General features: G+C 34.1%; 3 protein-coding genes across 6 annotated transcripts; 1 reads left to right on the top strand and 2 right to left on the bottom strand.

Moving 5' to 3' along the window:
* Positions 1 to 2175: 2175 nt before the first annotated feature.
* LOC100778917 (G-type lectin S-receptor-like serine/threonine-protein kinase SD2-2) lies at positions 2176 to 5177 on the bottom strand. The gene has a single exon (XM_003529887.5). It carries the CDS (start codon positions 4900 to 4902, stop codon positions 2389 to 2391), a length of 2514 nt encoding a protein of 837 aa, XP_003529935.1. The 5' UTR covers positions 4903 to 5177; the 3' UTR covers positions 2176 to 2388.
* A 5388-nt stretch (positions 5178 to 10565) lies between these two features.
* Positions 10566 to 14871, bottom strand: LOC100792561 (probable E3 ubiquitin-protein ligase RHB1A). Of its 4 annotated transcripts, none has more exons than XM_003528798.5 (5): positions 14705 to 14871; positions 13986 to 14159; positions 11623 to 11995; positions 11390 to 11499; positions 10566 to 11173 (listed from the first exon to the last, which is right to left on the bottom strand). In XM_003528798.5, the coding sequence occupies exons 2-5, from the start codon at positions 14046 to 14048 to the stop codon at positions 11144 to 11146; spliced, it is 576 nt and encodes a 191-aa protein (XP_003528846.1). In that variant the 5' UTR covers positions 14049 to 14159; positions 14705 to 14871; the 3' UTR covers positions 10566 to 11143. The 4 variants fall into 4 exon arrangements, with proteins under 4 accessions (XP_003528846.1, XP_006583285.1, XP_006583284.1 ...); XM_006583222.4 differs by having other exon boundaries at positions 13986 to 14162; positions 14705 to 14869; XM_006583221.4 differs by having other exon boundaries at positions 14556 to 14711.
* A 1676-nt stretch (positions 14872 to 16547) lies between these two features.
* LOC100778378 (pentatricopeptide repeat-containing protein At2g46050, mitochondrial) lies at positions 16548 to 19073 on the top strand. Its single transcript, XM_003529886.5, has one exon. It carries the CDS (start codon positions 16736 to 16738, stop codon positions 18668 to 18670), a length of 1935 nt encoding a protein of 644 aa, XP_003529934.1. The 5' UTR covers positions 16548 to 16735; the 3' UTR covers positions 18671 to 19073.
* The last annotated feature ends 254 nt before the right edge of the window (positions 19074 to 19327 follow it).

Here is a 19327-nt window from a genome sequence, read left to right as displayed (position 1 = left end):
TAATTTATTTTTAAATTGACCCGAATAGGCCCATTAGCCCAATATAAGACCGGATTGAGCTTAAAAAAATTTAATCCAAAAGAATATGAATCAAATTTGAATTGATCCATTTTCACTGGTTGGTCATATTTTTTGTTAATGTTTAAGGTATAGTCTACTTAACCCGTTTCCCACCCAAGAGCCCCATGTGCATGATTCAGCCCAGGATAAGATACAGGCATGCTTGCTTTGTGTGCCTCATTTGTGTGAACCCTCTCCCTTTCCAGTTTCAGGTATTTGACAAAAAACAAAAGGACTCAAGACCAGTACCTCAGTCTTAATTCATTCGAATAAAAAAAATATAAGAAAGGGGTTGAAGGGTTTTTTTTTTTAAATAAATAAATAATACTAATTAAAAGTAATTTTTTTAAAAAACATCTATATGTTTATCTTTTTACTTTTTAATTCTTTGATATTAAATTCTTTAACAAGTTTCCTTAAAGTATCCATTAACAAAAACCCATAATCTTCCTTGCCCACGTGTCTTTTTTGGCAATAATTATTATCTTTGTTTTTTATTCTCTTGAGAATATAGGCAGAATTTTACTAGCAATCTGAAAACGTAACTGCAGCTGTAATTTACAAGACGGTATCCATTTTCTGTTTTACAAAAAAGAACATAAACAAAAAAATATTGAGAAAATATGTAGAGAGAGAGCATCTAACCTACACACTACACAGAAAAGGTCACAACCGAACAAAATTTTTCAGTCAACAAGAGAAGCAACATGATATAGCATCTAGTCAAAACCTCATTTTCCTCACAATTACCCAAAGATGGATCCAGAAAAACAATGGCTGTAAAAGCAAGGTAAACAAAAAATAAACTATAAAACATTTAACCGGCTAATGAATAAAAAAAATAAAAAGGGCAGCAGTACCAATGGTTGTGGACCAATGGTTGTGGTTATTTAAATAACCAAACCACGAGCACCCTAAGTACCATCAATGCAACCATTTATAAAACAATGAACTCCTCTCATCAGCCACCCATTTAGAAAATGTAATTATAAAACGAAGAAACTAATTCATTGGCTGGTCAAATCATACTCTGTAATATCAAAGGAAAAAAGAATTATTCAGTTAAGTATATGGTAAACAACCTTAGAAAGATTTTATTTCATTTTGTCAGCTGTCACCAACTAGATACCTTCAGTCAGCAATAACTAGTATTCCACATCTACAGCTAGGGTTGCTTTTTTTTCTTCTTTTTTTTTCCATCTTTAACAGGAAATGTGCTTGCTGTGATTTTGCCATGGCATGAAAAGGAGGGTGGTTCCTCTCAGGTCAATTTTCTTGTTAACTATAAAAGGAAGCGTGGAAAAAACAAAATCCAATACAAAATAGTATAATATTGACATTTTTGGTCTAATTCTTCTAGAATGTCAAAATGTAATACTACATTCAAAGCTAATAGTTGTCCGGCACAACACACTGAGTGAAAAGCTATTAATTCACAAAAAGATGATAAGAAATCTAAGTTATTTTTAATAAAGGAATAATACCAACGACCAATGACAACCAATGACAACCAGAAAGGCAGAAACCACGAATACAAATACCAAAGTGATGGATAATTACAGAGATAATTTGCAAGAATAAAGAAAAAAAATGCTTATAAGCAGTTGAGTTACAAATTATGGAAACATTTTCAGACACCAACTGGGATGCTAGAAATTGGCTAGTGATTATTGATTAATAATAATCAACCGCAAAAAAAGCTTGCATTTGATAATTCAGACACAACATGATGATAATTCAAGGCGCTGTACATGAAAATCAGGATGATGCACGCTGTTCTTTGTACAGTTGATTCTCAGAGGCCATAGTAGCTACCGATTCCAACCAATACCACATAACTTAAAACAACATGCAACTTATGTTACACAGTTTGTTACAAGTCAAGCTTAAGTTATTGCAAAATTCACTGCTGTAACACGCAACTTAGGTAATAAAGCAGCAAAACGATTTGGACAATTTTACAATGGAAAACGATCTTTTAACATAACCACTTCAATTTTATGTTCAAAAATTTCTTTTACTCATCAGTAAGGTGGGGTCAAAATTGAATCATTGTCATTGCTTTTGTCGTAATTACATCACAAGTTAAACATAAACATGTTAAACACACACGTATATATAAGTTAATATTTCATTCATTTGGAAGAAGAATGAATATTTGAAATCAGAAGCTCATTAAATCACTCTTCCAAGTTCCAACATCCTAAAGGAAACTAATTTACATCCACATCAAATGGTCCTCTTTTTTTCCATCCCTCGGAGAAAAAAAAAGGGAGAGAAGGGGTTACAAAGTTACAATTCTATAATCTGGACAATACCAGAACCTTGTTATCGAACACTAACATGGACATTCACATCCAAAGGAGAAAAAACATTCCCTGTATATGATTCAGAATCAGCAGTTGACACTTCCAAGTTGCCATCAGATAAGCTTCCACCAGTAGACACACCATTGCCTGAATCAGCTTTAACCCCATGAAAGGAATCCCCAGTAACCAGCGCTTGAAGCAACTTGGGTGGTGGAGGAACACTCACCTCCACCAACCCCTCCAACATTTTCACTACCATACCCATTGTAGGTCTCATTGCCTCATCATCTTGAATGCACCAAACTGCAACCAAAGCAACCCTCCTAGCCTCGTCAATGTTATACCCATTCCCAAGCCTCTTATCCACCACATCACTCACATTCCCCTCAATTATCTGCTGTGCCGCCCATGGCGGGAAGAACCACTTAGTTCCCGTCTCACTGCCACTCTCTCTACCACCTCCTCCTCCTCCGGCAGATGGCGGTGCCTCCACGTTCCTCCGACCGCCAACCAGCTCCAGCAATGTCATTCCATAGCTGTAAACATCCGCCTTGGTGGTAATCGCCACGCCAGAAATCCACTCCGGCGCAACATACCCCCACGTCCCCCTCATGGTCGCCAACACCCTGCTGAAGTCCCTCCCGATGAGCTTCGCCAGCCCGAAATCTGAAACCTTGGCAGTGAAATCTCCATCCAAGAGAATATTCTCAGGCTTGATATCACAATGTATGATGCAACACCTACACTCCTCATGTAAATAAGCAATTCCCTTAGCAGTCCCCACAGCCACCCTAAACCTAACATCCCAACTCAAACAAGGCCCCTCCTTCCTCAAATAGACACTAAGAGCACCATTCTGCATATACTCATAAACCAAAAGCCTATGAGAATTCTCAGAGCAAAACCCTCTTAGCCTCACAAGATTCACATGCTGAATATTCCCAATTGTTGACACCTCAGCCCTGAACTCCTTCTCCCCACCCCCTGGCCTCTCCAACCTCTTCACCGCCACAACCGAAGCATCACTCAACTCCCCCTGAAACACTGTCCCAAACCCTCCATGCCCAACCTTCTCCGAGAACCCGCGCGTGGCCAACTGAAGCTCCTTGTAAGAAAACACCTTCAAATTCAAGACAGGCACAAACCCATCCTCCTCCAACAACCCCTTTCTCCCACCATCCCTCTTCTTCTTCACCATCATCAACAAAGTCACCACCACCACTCCCGAAACCACAACAACCCCAATCACAACCCCAGCCAAAACCTTCCTATCCAACCCCTTCCTCCCACCAGATCCCCCTCTCGGAACCCTAACATAAAACCCCCCACTTTCACCACCCCCAGTCAAATTCTGAAAATCCGAAAGCGACCCATAAAAATTCTTACACACCCCACTCCCCTCGTCAAAACTCAACCCAACACACCCACAATCACCCAAACACTCCCTCTCGCAAAAGCTTCTAGATTTCCCCTTAATCAAACTCACATTCCCGAACCCAAACCTCACATTCCCCAGATCTCGAAACCCATCACTCCCATCACACCCCGAGTCCCCACGGTAACAGCCTCTAGAATAATCACCAGAACCCCACCCATCACCATCCACCGGCTGAAACCCACTGATGCATTCACACGGCTTCGAAGTTTCTCCAATGCAAACCCCGAACCTCCCGCAGAGTCCCCGAACCAGGCACAAAGGCTCAGGTTTAGACCAAAACATGTTCCACGAACCTGCTTGACTGTTCCACGTGTACTGCTGGATTTGGCCGAATGGCTCCACTCGGAACATCGTCGGAGGCCGGTTTCCGGCCTCCGACTCGGCGCGTTCGGAGAATCCGAACGCCGCGGCGGGGGAGAAAGGGGAGAGGAAGTGGAAGTTGTATAAGTAGGGGATGGACATCTCGGGGATGTTGAGGAATGACCCGTTGGTCCAGTTGCCGGTGGACCAATAAGGAACGGTGTCGTTGAAGACGAGCTCGAACTCGCCGTAGAACGGTGGCTTCAAGCGTAGAGAGTAAAGACCCGGGGAAGGGTCGGTTTCAGTTCGCCAGGAGAGAAGAGAGTTGAGGCGAGTAAGGTTCATGCCGGGGAGCCACGTGTCGGTGGGGGAATCGAAGCTCTGCCATAAAACGACGCCGTTGGGGGCGGTGAGGATTAAGTTACCGGAGTCGAGAAGCTTGAGGGAGAGGGAGGAGAAGTTAGAAGGGTGAATGTTAGAGATGGTGGTGGTCCAGAGAGTGGTGTTGGAGTGGGTTAAGAGTAATTGACCGGTTTGGGTTAGTTGGAGAGATGAAGCGGTTTGGGAGGGAGAAGGGTGGAGGCGGTTGGCGAGCCAGATAGTGTTGGGGAAGGGGAGGGAGGTGTGGCGGATGGCGAGGTAAAAGGAGGAGTTGGGGGAGAAGGAGAAGAGGCCCAATCGGAAGGTGTTGTTGGGGCTTTGGAGAGTGGCGTTGCCTTGGAGGATGATGGTGGTTGAGCAAGTGGGAGAATGGAGAATGAGAATGAGAATGAGAATGAGAATGAAGAGGGACATTGTTTTGTATAGTTTTAAGGAGGAAGTGAAATTGCATGAGAAGGGAAGTGTTTGTGCTCCCCCATGCCAGTGCCACTCGCTCTGCTCTTGTTGCTTTCCTTCTCCTCTCTAAATTCTCTCTTTTATATCTTCAAATTTACCCTTTCGCCTTTCACACTCTGCCTTCTGTGCTCAATTATTTTAAGCCTGTGTGTCCTGGCAGCGTTGAATTTCAATTTATTTTATCGTTGATTTGCTATATTTTATTCTAATTTTTAAGAAATTTATAAATTAATTCATATATTTTTTTCTCATTTTTTTCATTCTATTTTTTTCCGCACTATCAAACACATTATTTAAAATATGGATTAGCGGATGGGATGTCATCAAACCTCTTTAGCTCCTAAATAAATTTGGAGCGATTGTTTACATTTTGTAATTATATATGGAAATATTTTATTATATGAGAACTTAAAAATAATATATAATTCAGATTAAAATATTTTAAAATTTAAATTAAAATATAATATAATCATTAAATCTCTAAAAAAAATTAAAAATAAATAAATCACATCTTAAAATATTTAATTATTATTAATTTATTATCATAACTTTCACCTCCGTCATAATCACCCTTGATATCATCTCATATATAAACTTTGAACCACGTTAAAATACAAGTACGATAAAATATACAATAATTATGTACTATATGTTCAACTAACATAAATATATTTATTGAAACTTAAGCTAAATGTATATCAAAGCACAGAAGATATACTATCAAAAACTTGAAATTAATTAGACTTCGTCCTCTTTATTTTATATAGGACTTCATAGTTCTACATGGGACATATTTTTTTTTGAATAAATTGATAAAAAAGTGTTTATTTTTAAAAATAAGTTAAACTAAATATGAAAACGGATATTAGTGTATAGAAAAACAAAATCAATTTAAGTAAGAACCAAATTCCATTCGAATAGATTTATCCACGTTGCATATAAAAAAATTAACAAAGACACTTGCTCAAATAAAAATTAATCTCAATTTGAATTCTCACTTGTTTTTGAATAATAAAATATAATTGTTGAAAAAGAGACAAATATTTTACACATTAAACAAGAGAAGAACATTCAAATTCATCTATTTGTGAAGTTGTGGCATCAATTGTCTAATGAAAAACACCCAAGTGGATGATGTTTAGAATTTTAAGTAAAAAGAATTGCCTCTTAGTTATCAACTATAATTTTTATCTTAATGGTTAACGTTTGATTCAAGAATTAATATCAGAGTTAAAATCACGAGTAGGATTTTCAGCAAAACAAGAAACAATTACTGAGAAGGAGATTATATGTCAGATTGTGACATTAATTATCCCGTGACCTCCACCCTCGGAATGAAAACATCACCATGTAAAGTTTATTAAGGGGATATCTCTTTTTGGGGGGTGATTTTTAAAAAAGCTTAAGACCCATAATGTCATCATGTTTTGCATTGAGATAATCATTCCCCTGTTCATGATTCATAGGAAGATTAAATTAAAGTCTCTTTTTATTCCCTGGACTGACAACTAATAAAATTTCATTAACAATTTAGCTGTTTCTTTATAACCAATAGTTTTTAGACACACTAGCTGATTCGGATTGTTTAGTTATTTTTAGTAATTTGATATGATGATATCTCTTTTAGTTTAATATATGATGATGCTTTCTTATTTTTTTAAAGCCAAACCTTTAACTGATTGACGTAGAATAATTTGAAACCATATAAACTGTTTATGACATAAAGTTCTTGCACGGGATAATGATGTTGAAAGAGAATTTTACCTCCTGCCCCTTAAAAAAATAGTTTAAGACACAAAATTAAGAGCTTCAATCATTGTTAATGTAGATACGAAAGGATTTGCTGCTTCGTACAGATTCTCAAAAGGGTAGTAATTTTTTTTTATGAATAAGGATATTTTCTATTACTGAAAAGTGAAAGATTAATTCTTTTATGATATAAAGATTATTAATGTAAATTTATTTTTAAATAATTTTTTCAAATTCACGATAAAAAGGTAAACCATGATCAATAAATTTAAAGGATTTAATTTATTATCAGTGGCGCCAAACTTCATCATTGAGCAATACTTTATTTATTACGTAATGTTTCAGAACAATTCACATTTCAGAGCTTTCAAAATTAATATGTTAAATTAAAGAGTCTCGCGTATAAGTGAATATTTGATTTAAATAATGATATTTTGCCCCTTTATTCGAAGTAACTCAAACGAATTTGAAAAGCTGAATCCGATAATGCATGAAGTTTTATTTATGATCATAACATAAACCTTATTGGAATAAAACTCAAAATAAAAAATAAAAACAAAGAAATGAAAAGGCAAGGCAAGAAGTGAAGGGAAATGCAGAGAAGAGGGTGATTTGGGAAGAAGACAAATTGGAGTGAAATGGTGGTGGCAGACAACTTCTGAAGTTCACTCATCAAGTTATCTGTTTTCAACGTAGGAATGGAAAAAAATAATTAAAATAAGGTTTTTTGAGGAAAAAAATAACATTTCTTTTACGAAATGAAATATCTTGTCTTTTATTTACAAATAAAAAAGAGAGGATAAAACAATAGCATGCACAGGGAAAGGGGACCATTAAAAAAAAGGGAAAGAAACAAGTGAAAGAATTGACAAGCATGTTAAACCCAACAAAGAACAAAAAGACCAAACCAAAAAGTTCTTGCAAAGAAACGCGTAAATGACTGTGCATGCTGCTTGGTAACTTTGGGAAAATAATCACATTTTATTTAAAACTATTTTTGAGAAATTATTAAAATAAATTGAATGCCAAAATAACTAACCTAAACATATACTAATTAATTAGGGCAATACATCATCTAGTCATGGCAGATATCTATTTTTCTATTAATGTTACGTTTAGTAAAACTGAACTTGAATTTTTAAGTAAAATTTTATATTTTAATTTTGTAGCTAAAAAGAAAGACATCATTAAAGTGATCAACAAAATTCTCAATAGAGATTAATTAGAAAATTACTAATAAATAGAATTTTGCAACATGATAAAAGAAATATATTTTTCCCTGATCTGCAACCTTTCTTCATTTATTGTTGGGTGCTTCGGTGAAGCCTTTGGTGATTTTCACCGAAGTTGTCTCTTTCAACTTATTAACTCAACAAAAAAAAAAAAGAGTCTCTTTTAACTTATTAAACATTATTTATTGCAAATGTAACCAAAATCTGTGTAGAGTATTTAGGATGTGTTTGTTTTAAAGAAAAAAATAATACACAAAAGAAATTTTATATTTTATTTTGTGAGACTTAAACTTCTTATATTCTAATTTAATTGAAAATTTTCTCTTTTGTTTCTTTCTTCTAAACCAACCACACACTCGGTGTGTTACAGTTTGAGCTTGAATGAATCCCACAAACACAAAGTGGCCTTGTACCTTTTAGCCTGTAGCTTCTGGAGCTTTTCAAATCTGAAATATTCTCATGTATTTTAAAAGATTACATTGTACTATTGTGTAAATTTTCAATTTACCAAATAACATTTTTATTCGAATTAAAACTTTATGCATAAACTCAATTTAATTTATGTTTTTTTTATATTTGAACTGTTTAAAATTCTAGTAGTTCTTATATTTTTGTTTTTACCGTATAATAATTTCTGTCAATAAAATTGTTCATAAACACTTCAGTGAGAATTTCAAGTTAGCGTAAAATTGAATATTTTTTAAAACAAAATATTTGCAATAATTTTTTTTAATTATATATATATTATATACCAAAAGCTAGATATATAATTATATACTGCTTTTTTAGATAATAAAGTTATATACATTAAATTTTGATAAATATTTTAATTTATTTGGAATATATAATTCTTTTAACCTTTTCAATGACTTTAAAAGTATTTGAGTATAAAAAATAGTTATAATATTCTTTAAAGTTAATTTTATTTGCAATTTTCACTAGGTGTAACTGTGTAAGTTATTGCCACCAAAGTCCAGCTCAACCAACCACTCCAAGGAGGCCCATTCATAGTACTATTGTAGGTATTTTTGGTAGGGAAGTCAATCAATTCAGGTTTTGACTTATGACTACAATTTTTTGTTTGTTATCCCATAATTGCTAGCTACAAAGTCATTGAAAGTTGTTTTATGGCTGCTAATTCTAGCTTCGCTAACAGTTGAAGAAGGGTTTGATTAGGCAACGACTTTGAATTTCACTTGTCATTTTATTTTCAAAGTTTTGCCCCACATTATTTTGGAAAAATGGTTTTAATGATAATCTTCTCGTTAAAGAAGAAAGCCAAGAAGTTCCGCATGCTTATCAATCAATTAAAATTTTATTATCAAAACCTCATCATGAGGTTTTAATATTTTATGATCAAAACATCATCATCAGGTTTATTTTTTACAATCTCTACTTTTTTGTCTTTTCTTAACCAATCAAAACAAGTTATCATACCCCCCATGGTTGTCAAGATTTGAGACTCCTGTGTGGGCTAGAGTTTATACTGCCAACAACTAATAAGGTGTCCTTGATTCCTATTTTTAAAAATTACTTTCTTTTTAACAAGAGAACTTTCTAAAAGTTTTTTTTTTCTGTTTCTAAAATTAAAAAAAAAACATTTAGTTCCTATAAAATTTTACCCGGCCTTTTAGTCCCTGTATTTTTATCTGTTAACAATACAGATCTCGTTATTAACTTGGGTTGCTGATGTGAAAAATTTTGTGAGCACTTTCAAGACTTTAGTCCTATTAAATCATGATTTTTTCATTTTAGTTTTTGAAAATTGTTTTAGTTCCAACATTTTGAAGAACTAAACCAATAAAACCACAATTTTATAAAGACTAAATATTACTTTTTTTTTGTAAAAAAAAAAACGATTTAACGACAAGATCTACAGTATATTGCTAACACAGAAAAATATAGAGATTGTACTCGGAAGATTTTATTAGGACTAAAGTGAAAAACATGTGATGTTACAAGAGTCAAAAACATATGAAACCATTTTTAATTTCCTAGTCAGTTTTATATTACTCATTGTTTTTTGCACTGTTTCAATTTCACCCACTCCTCTAATTTTTTTTTAAAAAAATCATTTCTTAAAACTCAAAAGTTAAAAACAAAATCAAACACACCATAACATTTATTACTTCAATGATGGATCATTCTGTACTGCCATCATCCGTTACACTTCTGTTTAGAACAGTTTTCTTATATCATATGTTACAATTGTCAATAAAGGTAGGCAAAGTAGGGAAGTTCACAGTACTAAACAAGGGAAAGAGGTCTCTATCAATAATCAATCCATGACAAGGAATTTAAGAAGGGGGGTTTAAAATGGAAATGTTGTATGGCTTTGATTTGATACAATCAACATTTGAGTTGGGAAAGTAGGGTAGGGAGGCATTAATGGTGCCATTGACATGTTGAACTTATTGTGCTATTTGTTTAATTCACTCACTCACGTGCAGTTTTTGGAGTTTAGACTAAGCCAACCATCCATACACATGTGCAGAGAAAGACAACTGGAACAATGAGAATGTGTAATACCTCTTGCTTACTCTTTACAGCATCCAACTTCTACCATAGGAAAACAACAAATATTGAGTTCACTGTCAACCAGCAGAATCTACATAGATTAACAATGCTCACGATTACCCCTTTTTGCCACCAAGCAGAAGAAATTTCAATTTAAAATAAAGGGGTTCAGTGTATACAACAAAAGAAGGGATCCCCAACAACATCCACCACAATATACATTGAAAATGTGGCAAAATGTAAAGCAGACTTGATTTACAAGATCAGTATTCATTTTTTTTTTCTCACACAAAGAAAATAACATAGAAAAACAAATAGATATTGAGAAATTTGTACAAGAAAATGGAGAGAGAGAGCAGCAAAGCAACATGGGGGGGGAGTGGAAGCCATTCCGTGAGCATGAATTTCTTCTTATTGAGAAAAGCTGCATTCTTTCACTGATGATAGGTAAGTTCCAACATGAGAAATTGCACTCAAAGAGACACGCAATGTGGTGTAGCATTCTGTCAAAACCTTCTCATTCTTCTTCTCCCAGATTGTATGCCCAACGAATGGGTCCATTAAAACAACGACCTTTTAAATGCTCTAGGAATTGAAAATGAATTTGTACTATCTTCTAACCAGCTATCAAACAATGAGTTTTTTTTCATCTACCTTTCACGCATTTAGCAAGCTCTTTTTTTTTTTTTTAAACAACAGAACTAGTTCAATGTCTGGTCAAATATCATCTCCTGTAACATCAGAAGGAAAAAGTATTTCACTATAGCTCTGTGTAATTGGTAAACAAGATAAAAATGCTCAGAAAGATGGTATTTTTATTGTCAACAATAACCAATAATACACATTAATTAACAGGAACTGCTAGAGTTCATTAAAAAAAATGCACAAAAGTAAACCACCCTCTTTTCATTATATAGTTAAGAAGGAATTGATGCAGAAAGCCAAACCTGATCGCATATAGGACAGGAGTCACTTCTTTCCATCCACTCAAGAATGCAAGACAGATGAAAGTGGTGTTCACATTTTGTCAGAGTTTTAGGATTCTCAACATCATACTCTGCATTAAAAATTTAAAAGAAAAATATCAAAGGATAGTTTCCAGAGATAGTCAGAACTTATTGGTCCGGATCCCTCAACTGAAACATGGAAAATCTGACTTTAAAAGATAAGTTCTACTAACCTTCAAGACAAATTGGACAGCCGTCCTCTTCTTCTGTTACTAATGCATGAAATTCTTTAGATTTTGACAATCCAGCCTTGCTTGGAGATATAGGTGCTGAATTAGCTTTAATTTTACAGTCAGATTCTTCAGGATCTTTGCATGTAATTAATGTTTCAAAGCTACTACCACTAACTGTTTCTCTGCCTGATTCAGAATCTGTTGATGCTGGACCTCCCAGGACCATATCATAAGGTAGAGGTGCAGGAGGGGGATGGTATGTATCAGGTGTGGAAGTTTCCAGGTTCAAGCCTACCAGCAATCCAGTAGTGAGTGACGTAGCTGTACCATCATTAGACGTTAAAGACTCATGCTCTTCTAAAGTTGGTGGGCACTGAAAACAAGAGTATTTTAGATATCGCATCATATGTTATTATGTTATGCCATCATCAAAAACACTAGAGAAGGAAAAATAATAGTTTCCCCTATTTCATGCAACACTTGATTTCAAAGAGTGCAAGGAAAACAATCAAGTTAAACTAAAACTCAGCCATCTTTGCATTTGACATCCCCCACCGGACCATTCATGCATGGGGAAATGCTGCAGAATTTCTCTTACTTAAGGTTAGAGAGAAAGAAGCCACGGATACTACGGAAAGAGTTATAATTTATAAATTGCATAGAGTCCATCTAGAACACTTTTGTTTAACCTCCTAAGAAATCTTCACAAATTGCAAAATAACAATGAAGTTGCTTGCTCATACTCATTCTTCTCAACATACCATTACCAATAGCCAAGTCCAATCATAGAAATTATCAATATGAAGGCAGTTATGGATTTTATTTCACTTTCTTGCACTTAATCTTTGTAAGAAATTAAAACAAATAATAAAATAGGACTTATTTAAATAATAAAAAAGGGAGAAAAGATATGGATCTTTACTAATCTTTCATTAATTTGCATCCTATCACAACTTCCCCCCACTTTTCACCCAAGGTGCAGCTTTCCAAAATTCACTTCAAACGTGTGAATGATGAACTAAATTTCTGTCAATTCCATAACATTACTCATTGGTCAACTTTCTTCCATCATTCTCATCCCTTCAAGCAATGACTGCTAAGGAAACTTTTTGATCTTTCAATTAAGTGACAACACAACACCAAGGATTATCTTTCTAAATGCTTCCCTGCCTTGTGTAAGCATCTATTTAGTCAAATTTAACTACTGATTTTCACTTCACTGCTCTATGAGAAAAATTTTATAAAAAAGGAAAATAAAAATAAAACAGGTCCAAAGTCCATAGTAACATGAAAAATAAATCTGGCAGCAACTTTGATGCATGCCTGCATTTAAGAAAGTTAGTCATAATCAAACCCCTTATATGAGACTTAATGTAACATGAAAATAGTGATTTTTGCAAATGAAATATTGCAGAGGTCACATGTTGACATGGGTGATCACCAATAGCAACCACTTTGAGACATTTTAACAGCAAGTTGACAATGAAATAGTTTGATTATCCCTTCATATGACAATGATAACAGGCATAAAGCAGTGAAGCTGTTTGGAAGTAAAAACTAAGATTGCAGGAGGACTGGAGTAGTAACAGATTCACTTGATTGAACTTGAACTATTATAGTATCTTTCGTTTCCCTTGACTTTATTACGTAAATTGATTCCTACATGTTTTTGTTGAAGAGGACAACTTACTAGATGAAATCAAGTACTGAATGAACCTTCAATATTCAATGTTTTTTTATAATTAAATCTACCACATGTTTTTATGGACCAACTTTTTTTTCCCGAGATAGTAAGCATGTTTAATGGATTGACTGATAGCCACTGTTTGATTTTCTGTAAGTAACTTAGTATATATTTGCATGAAAGATGGTGAACAAGTGAGAGTATTCTTGGCCGACCTGCTTCTTATTATTTGATTTGATGCAGGGACCCATCCAAGTGTTTGGCAATTGGTACAAAAAAAAAATATAAGTTTCTATGGATGAAACTTACTAACAAAAACAGTAAGAGAAGAAATTATACTGAGTTTGGAGCCCTTTCGGTATTTCTCTTTGGTTTCTTAAAAACAGTGCCTTTATTTCACCTTTTTTTGTTGTTGTTGTCTGAAGTCACATGGGGGCTCATTAATTAGCAGAAGGAAAAGAACTAAAGGAGAATACAATATAGACGAGGTGAGAAGTACCACTTAGAATCAATACACTATATGCACTATTTCCCATCATTAATTAATCTATTTTATTCAGAATGGTTAAGGGCTTCATAGTAAGAACTAATAGCAAGATTATTACATTGATGCTTATTATAATTTATAAGCAACCATATATGCTACAAATCAGGTAAGAGAGGATAGCAAATTACTAACATAGTAATACACTGGCGTTCCATGCAGGTGAGGTTTCCTGGCAGAACAACAGCAACCTCCCATTTTCCAACCGTTTTTCTGTTAAATAATCAAACCTACCAGTGATACTCTCATTCTCTTCTGTTATTTGGGATCGAAAAAGGATCAGATGCCACCAAACTTTATGCATTCATTCTGCTACCACAAGTCAAAGAAGAGTACATACAAATATATTTCACATTAGAAACAAACTTATATCCCATAGGGCCATAAAATCAATGACATTAAAATCATGCAAACACCACAAAGTGAAACATTCAATTACACTGTTGTATAACAGCCAAGCCCTTCATCTTGAGAAATAAATAACATAACAAATTGCATACAGTCTTTATTACACAAGATAGATTTATAGAGTACAGTTGCAAAAAGTTACAAATGCCTTAACCTAATTCATGATCATCCCAAAAACATGTTACTACACAATTAGCATACAAATTTCAACAAAAGACAAACTTTCCATTCAACAAACCAATCCACACAATCAACAAGAACACAGTAGCAACCAAACAACGAAGTGAGATTCATCACCAGACACAACAAAACAGAGCAAACACCATGACCCAGATGAGTACCCAAAGCCTATTTGAATCAAAATTGATGGCATAAACCCTAAACTTTGCGGTGGAAAAGGGAAACAGTCCTTTATTTTTTTTGTTTAGGGAATATAAAAAAAGTACCTTATTTGGAAGGGGGAGATGGGAAATGGGTTCCACGAAAAGGGATAGAGAGGGGTTGTGAAATTGAGAAGTTCGATTATGTGTACATAGGTTAATGTTGGTTGTTTGTTACACAGTACTTTTGATGTTACTGTGTTGTGTTGGTGGGGTTGTGCATAGTGTTACGCGCTCCACTCGATTCTGTGTCATAAGGAACTTTGTCGTTTGTTGGCTTTGGAATCTGGCAGTGTACAACTGCACAGCTAAAGTCAACTCAATTACTTCCTCAACAAATTTATTATAAATATATAATCAATTTCAACATAAATATAATTTTTTATTCAATAGTTATTTTTATATTATGATTATCGTATAAGAAAAAAATTATCTTAATATAATTATTTTTTTAATATAAAATTAATAATGATATTAGGTTAATTTATAAAATTATTATTATTTAATTTATATAAATTAACAAGATGAATATTATTTTTGGTAAAGAAAGGTTTAAGTGAATAAAAGATAAGAACAAATTTTTAGATTCAATGAACTCATATACTTATAAATTAGTCCTTATATCGGTTACAAAAATTAAAATCGTGACTTTGATGAAATAAGAATTTGATTCGTTAGTTTGTTATTGAGTTCGAATTGATGAAAGGATGAAACTCATAAAAATTATTCAAACAAGGATTTAGAAGGAATTACCAGCGGATCATATGAAAATTTAGAAATTCACAAATTCCTAACTATCTGATTCGACCAATTTTCAATATCTTTTTATATGAGTTCAATTGTTATTCACCTACATTGATAATTTTATAGTAGCGTGTTGGATAGGCTTATATATATATATATATATATATATATATATATATATATATAGAGAGAGAGAGAGAGAGAGAGAGAGAGAGAGAGAGAGAGAGAGAGAGAATTAACAGAATGATATTAAAGAGGATAGAACAATGTTCTTACAAAATAAACCAGACACAATATTAAAGAATAAAAAACAGATTGTCCAAGTCACTGTATATATAACAAACAAAGCATTTATTAGGATTCTAAATATATCAAGCATTCATTTTATTGTTTGATGAATTATAGCAATTCATGATTTTTGAAACCTTACACTAATTTTTTTCTCCATATCAATCGGATAAAAATTGGCCCGCCTCTAAAAATTTAGATTCAATTACCCCTTTTTTTCTTTTCTGGAAGTCAGGAAAACTAGCCTCCCCTGACACTCGTGTCCTTTTTTGGGTACAATTATTATATACTAAACATATTCTCTATCAAATAATACATATAAAAATCTAAGAATTTCAATAAAATAAAAAATTAAAAACCAAATTATATTATTATCATAAATATAAAAATTACTTTCTTTATAATCTGTATATTTTAAACGTACGTATAGATAGTATAAGAAGTTTCTATATTATTATTTTATAACAATGTATAATAAGTTGATTATTATATTAATAACTTTAAAAATCATATCAACAATTAATTTGTTTTACACTCAAAAATCTTAATACATACAAATTAAACTCATTTTAATTTCAACAAGGATGAAATTCAATTTAAGTTATTTCAACATATATAAAGAAAATCAGTAAAAACTCGACTTGGACAATGATTACATTGAAATTAGTCTTACTTTGAAACTATTAAGAAAAAAATGTAAGTTTTTTTTATTAAGGAAAAGTTTAGAAGTTAATGATTTTATTTTTTGACAAACTAGTTAATGATTTATTTATGAACATATTCCACTATGTTTTGTTCCATTAAAAATTTAAGTCTAGATTAATATTCATATGTAATGAAAAGAAATCAAATCTCAATAACGGTTGTTAACTGTAAGCATTTTATCTCACCAGTAATCGCTCTTAAAGACCAAATCTTGTTTCATTGGACTACTTTATTGTTGTTTGAGTCTAGACTCCACATTTGAAACATCAACCGTTAAACCGTTAAACCCTTGGCCAAATCTCTGACATGAAAATTCTAAGTGTAACTGTGTTTAGCTTTAGCCTCTCATGATCTCATCTTATGCTCTGCAAATTCCATTTCAAAAAGCAGCTCCGTTTCCCTCCAATCCCTTATTCATTTGTCACTCAATGCACCCATTCATGGAGCATAATCAGAGCTTCTGTGCCAGTTCCTGATGAAACCCATTTCAGGGACCCTCACACTGTTCATTTGTTTTGTGCCAATGCCCTCAAAGTTTCTGCCAAAAGGGCCCTTCTTCCTGAAGGGAAACAGCTACATGCCCATTTGATAAAGTTTGGATTTTGCCATGTTCTGTCCCTGCAAAATCAGATTTTGGGTGTTTATCTTAAGTGTACGGAAGCTGATGATGCGGAGAAACTGTTTGAGGAATTGTCTGTGAGAAATGTTGTGTCATGGAACATTCTGATTCGAGGTATTGTTGGATGTGGTGATGCAAATGAAAATGACTCGAACCAACAACAGTGCTTTTCTTATTTTAAAAGGATGTTGTTGGAACTGGTGGTTCCAGATAGTACAACTTTTAATGGTCTCTTTGGTGTTTGTGTCAAGTTTCATGATATTGACATGGGCTTCCAGTTGCATTGTTTTGCAGTGAAACTTGGATTAGATTTGGATTGTTTTGTGGGAAGTGTTCTTGTTGATTTATATGCACAATGTGGTTTAGTTGAGAATGCAAGGAGGGTTTTTCTTGTTGTTCAACATAGAGATTTGGTTGTGTGGAATGTGATGATTTCTTGCTATGCCTTGAATTGTTTACCAGAAGAGGCTTTTGTCATGTTCAACTTGATGCGATGGGATGGTGCAAATGGGGATGAGTTCACTTTTAGCAACCTTCTTAGTATATGTGATTCTTTGGAATATTATGATTTTGGAAAGCAGGTTCACGGTCATATTCTGAGACTGTCATTTGATTCAGATGTTTTAGTGGCTAGTGCATTGATCAACATGTATGCAAAAAATGAAAATATAGTGGATGCACACAGACTATTTGATAATATGGTGATTCGAAATGTTGTGGCATGGAACACCATTATTGTTGGCTATGGGAATCGTAGAGAAGGGAATGAGGTTATGAAGCTTCTCAGAGAGATGCTTCGTGAAGGGTTTTCCCCTGATGAACTGACTATTTCAAGCACTATTAGTTTATGTGGCTATGTTTCTGCCATTACTGAAACAATGCAAGCTCATGCCTTTGCTGTCAAGTCATCATTTCAAGAATTTTTATCTGTTGCTAATTCTCTGATTAGTGCGTACTCCAAGTGTGGTAGCATTACTAGTGCATGTAAATGCTTCAGATTAACTAGAGAACCTGATCTTGTTTCGTGGACTTCATTGATAAATGCGTATGCATTCCATGGTCTTGCCAAAGAAGCAACTGAAGTGTTTGAGAAGATGCTATCTTGTGGAATAATTCCGGATCAAATTTCCTTTCTTGGTGTTCTCTCTGCCTGTTCTCATTGTGGCCTTGTGACTAAGGGACTTCACTACTTTAACTTAATGACCAGTGTGTATAAGATTGTTCCTGATTCAGGTCACTATACCTGCCTTGTTGACCTTCTTGGACGATACGGTCTTATAAATGAGGCTTTTGAATTCTTGAGGTCAATGCCAATGGAAGCTGAATCAAATACATTAGGAGCATTTGTTGCATCTTGCAATCTCCATGCAAATATAGGACTGGCTAAATGGGCCGCAGAGAAGCTCTTCACCATAGAGCCAGAGAAGAATGTAAACTATGCAGTCATGTCTAACATTTATGCTTCCCATAGACATTGGAGTGATGTGGAAAGAGTTCGTAGAATGATGGGAAACAAGTGTGATGCAAGAGTCCCAGGTTGCAGCTGGATAGAGATTACTAATCAAGTTCATTCATTCGTATCTAATGATAAGATACATCCTAAAGCTTTAGAAATGCATGCTACATTGAAAATGCTGCTTTGGCCAATGAAGGAAAAAAGTGGTATGAATTCGTGAAGGATGCATCAGTCTATGATCTACATAATGTGCACTAGCATGGATTATCCAATTGAACAAAATCTAAATGCAATTCTTTACGTGTTTTTGGTGTTGTTCTCCAATTAGAATACAAGTTTCACTTTGGTAATTTGTGTAACAAATTTACATTAGAAGCCAACATAGGTTACCGAAGTAAAACTCTAGTTCTGATCAGAGAACAATACTAAAGTACATAAAGAACATCTAAGTAACATTTCCTTCGAAGATGGGCACCTTAAGTGGTGGTTTAGAATTTGGATATCAATGTTGATGTTTGAACTAACATGTTAAGCAAACGTTCCAGCCATAGTTATTTCTTGTTATGAGTAGAGCAGCATCCAAAGTTTTTTGCATCTAATGCCATGGCTACGTCAAATTTGAACTGCAGGTGTCATTGTTCTAAGCTACAATTAAAATCATGATAATCTGCAATCAACTTCTCAACTGCAGGAAGCAGTTAATTAACTTCTAATCAAAGATACACGTTATACTGTTGATGTGATTAAACAATTTTTTTTTAAAAAAAAACTTGTGGGTCGGCCCATTGATCCAAGGCCCGTAAAGGACTGAGTTTGGCAAAAAAAATTAACTACCTATGATTAAATTGATTAAACTTAACTGGGGTGTTTATTCAGA

The sequence above is a fragment of the Glycine max genome, chromosome 7, assembly GCF_000004515.6.
Source record: "Glycine max cultivar Williams 82 chromosome 7, Glycine_max_v4.0, whole genome shotgun sequence".
In the NCBI taxonomy this organism is placed as follows: domain Eukaryota; kingdom Viridiplantae; phylum Streptophyta; class Magnoliopsida; order Fabales; family Fabaceae; genus Glycine; species Glycine max.
Note: the sequence above shows the minus strand (reverse complement) of the source record. Positions and strands in the feature narration are given on the sequence as shown.

What these genes read in the sequence shown, in the direction of transcription:
- LOC100778917 (XM_003529887.5), bottom strand. Translation starts at nt 4,902, where the DNA reads ATGTCCCTCTTCATTCTCATTCTCATTCTCATTCTCATTCTCCATTCT.
- LOC100792561 (XM_003528798.5), bottom strand. Translation starts at nt 14,048, where the DNA reads ATGGGAGGTTGCTGTTGTTCTGCCAGGAAACCTCACCTGCATGGAACG. An exon ending in CTGTCCAATTTGTCTTGAAG is followed by an intron (nt 11,500 to 11,622) that starts GTTAGTAGAACT and finishes TTTTTAATGCAG; the next exon opens with AGTATGATGTTGAGAATCCT. An exon ending in CCTGTCCTATATGCGATCAG is followed by an intron (nt 11,174 to 11,389) that starts GTTTGGCTTTCT and finishes CTGATGTTACAG; the next exon opens with GAGATGATATTTGACCAGAC.
- LOC100778378 (XM_003529886.5), top strand. Translation starts at nt 16,736, where the DNA reads ATGCTCTGCAAATTCCATTTCAAAAAGCAGCTCCGTTTCCCTCCAATC.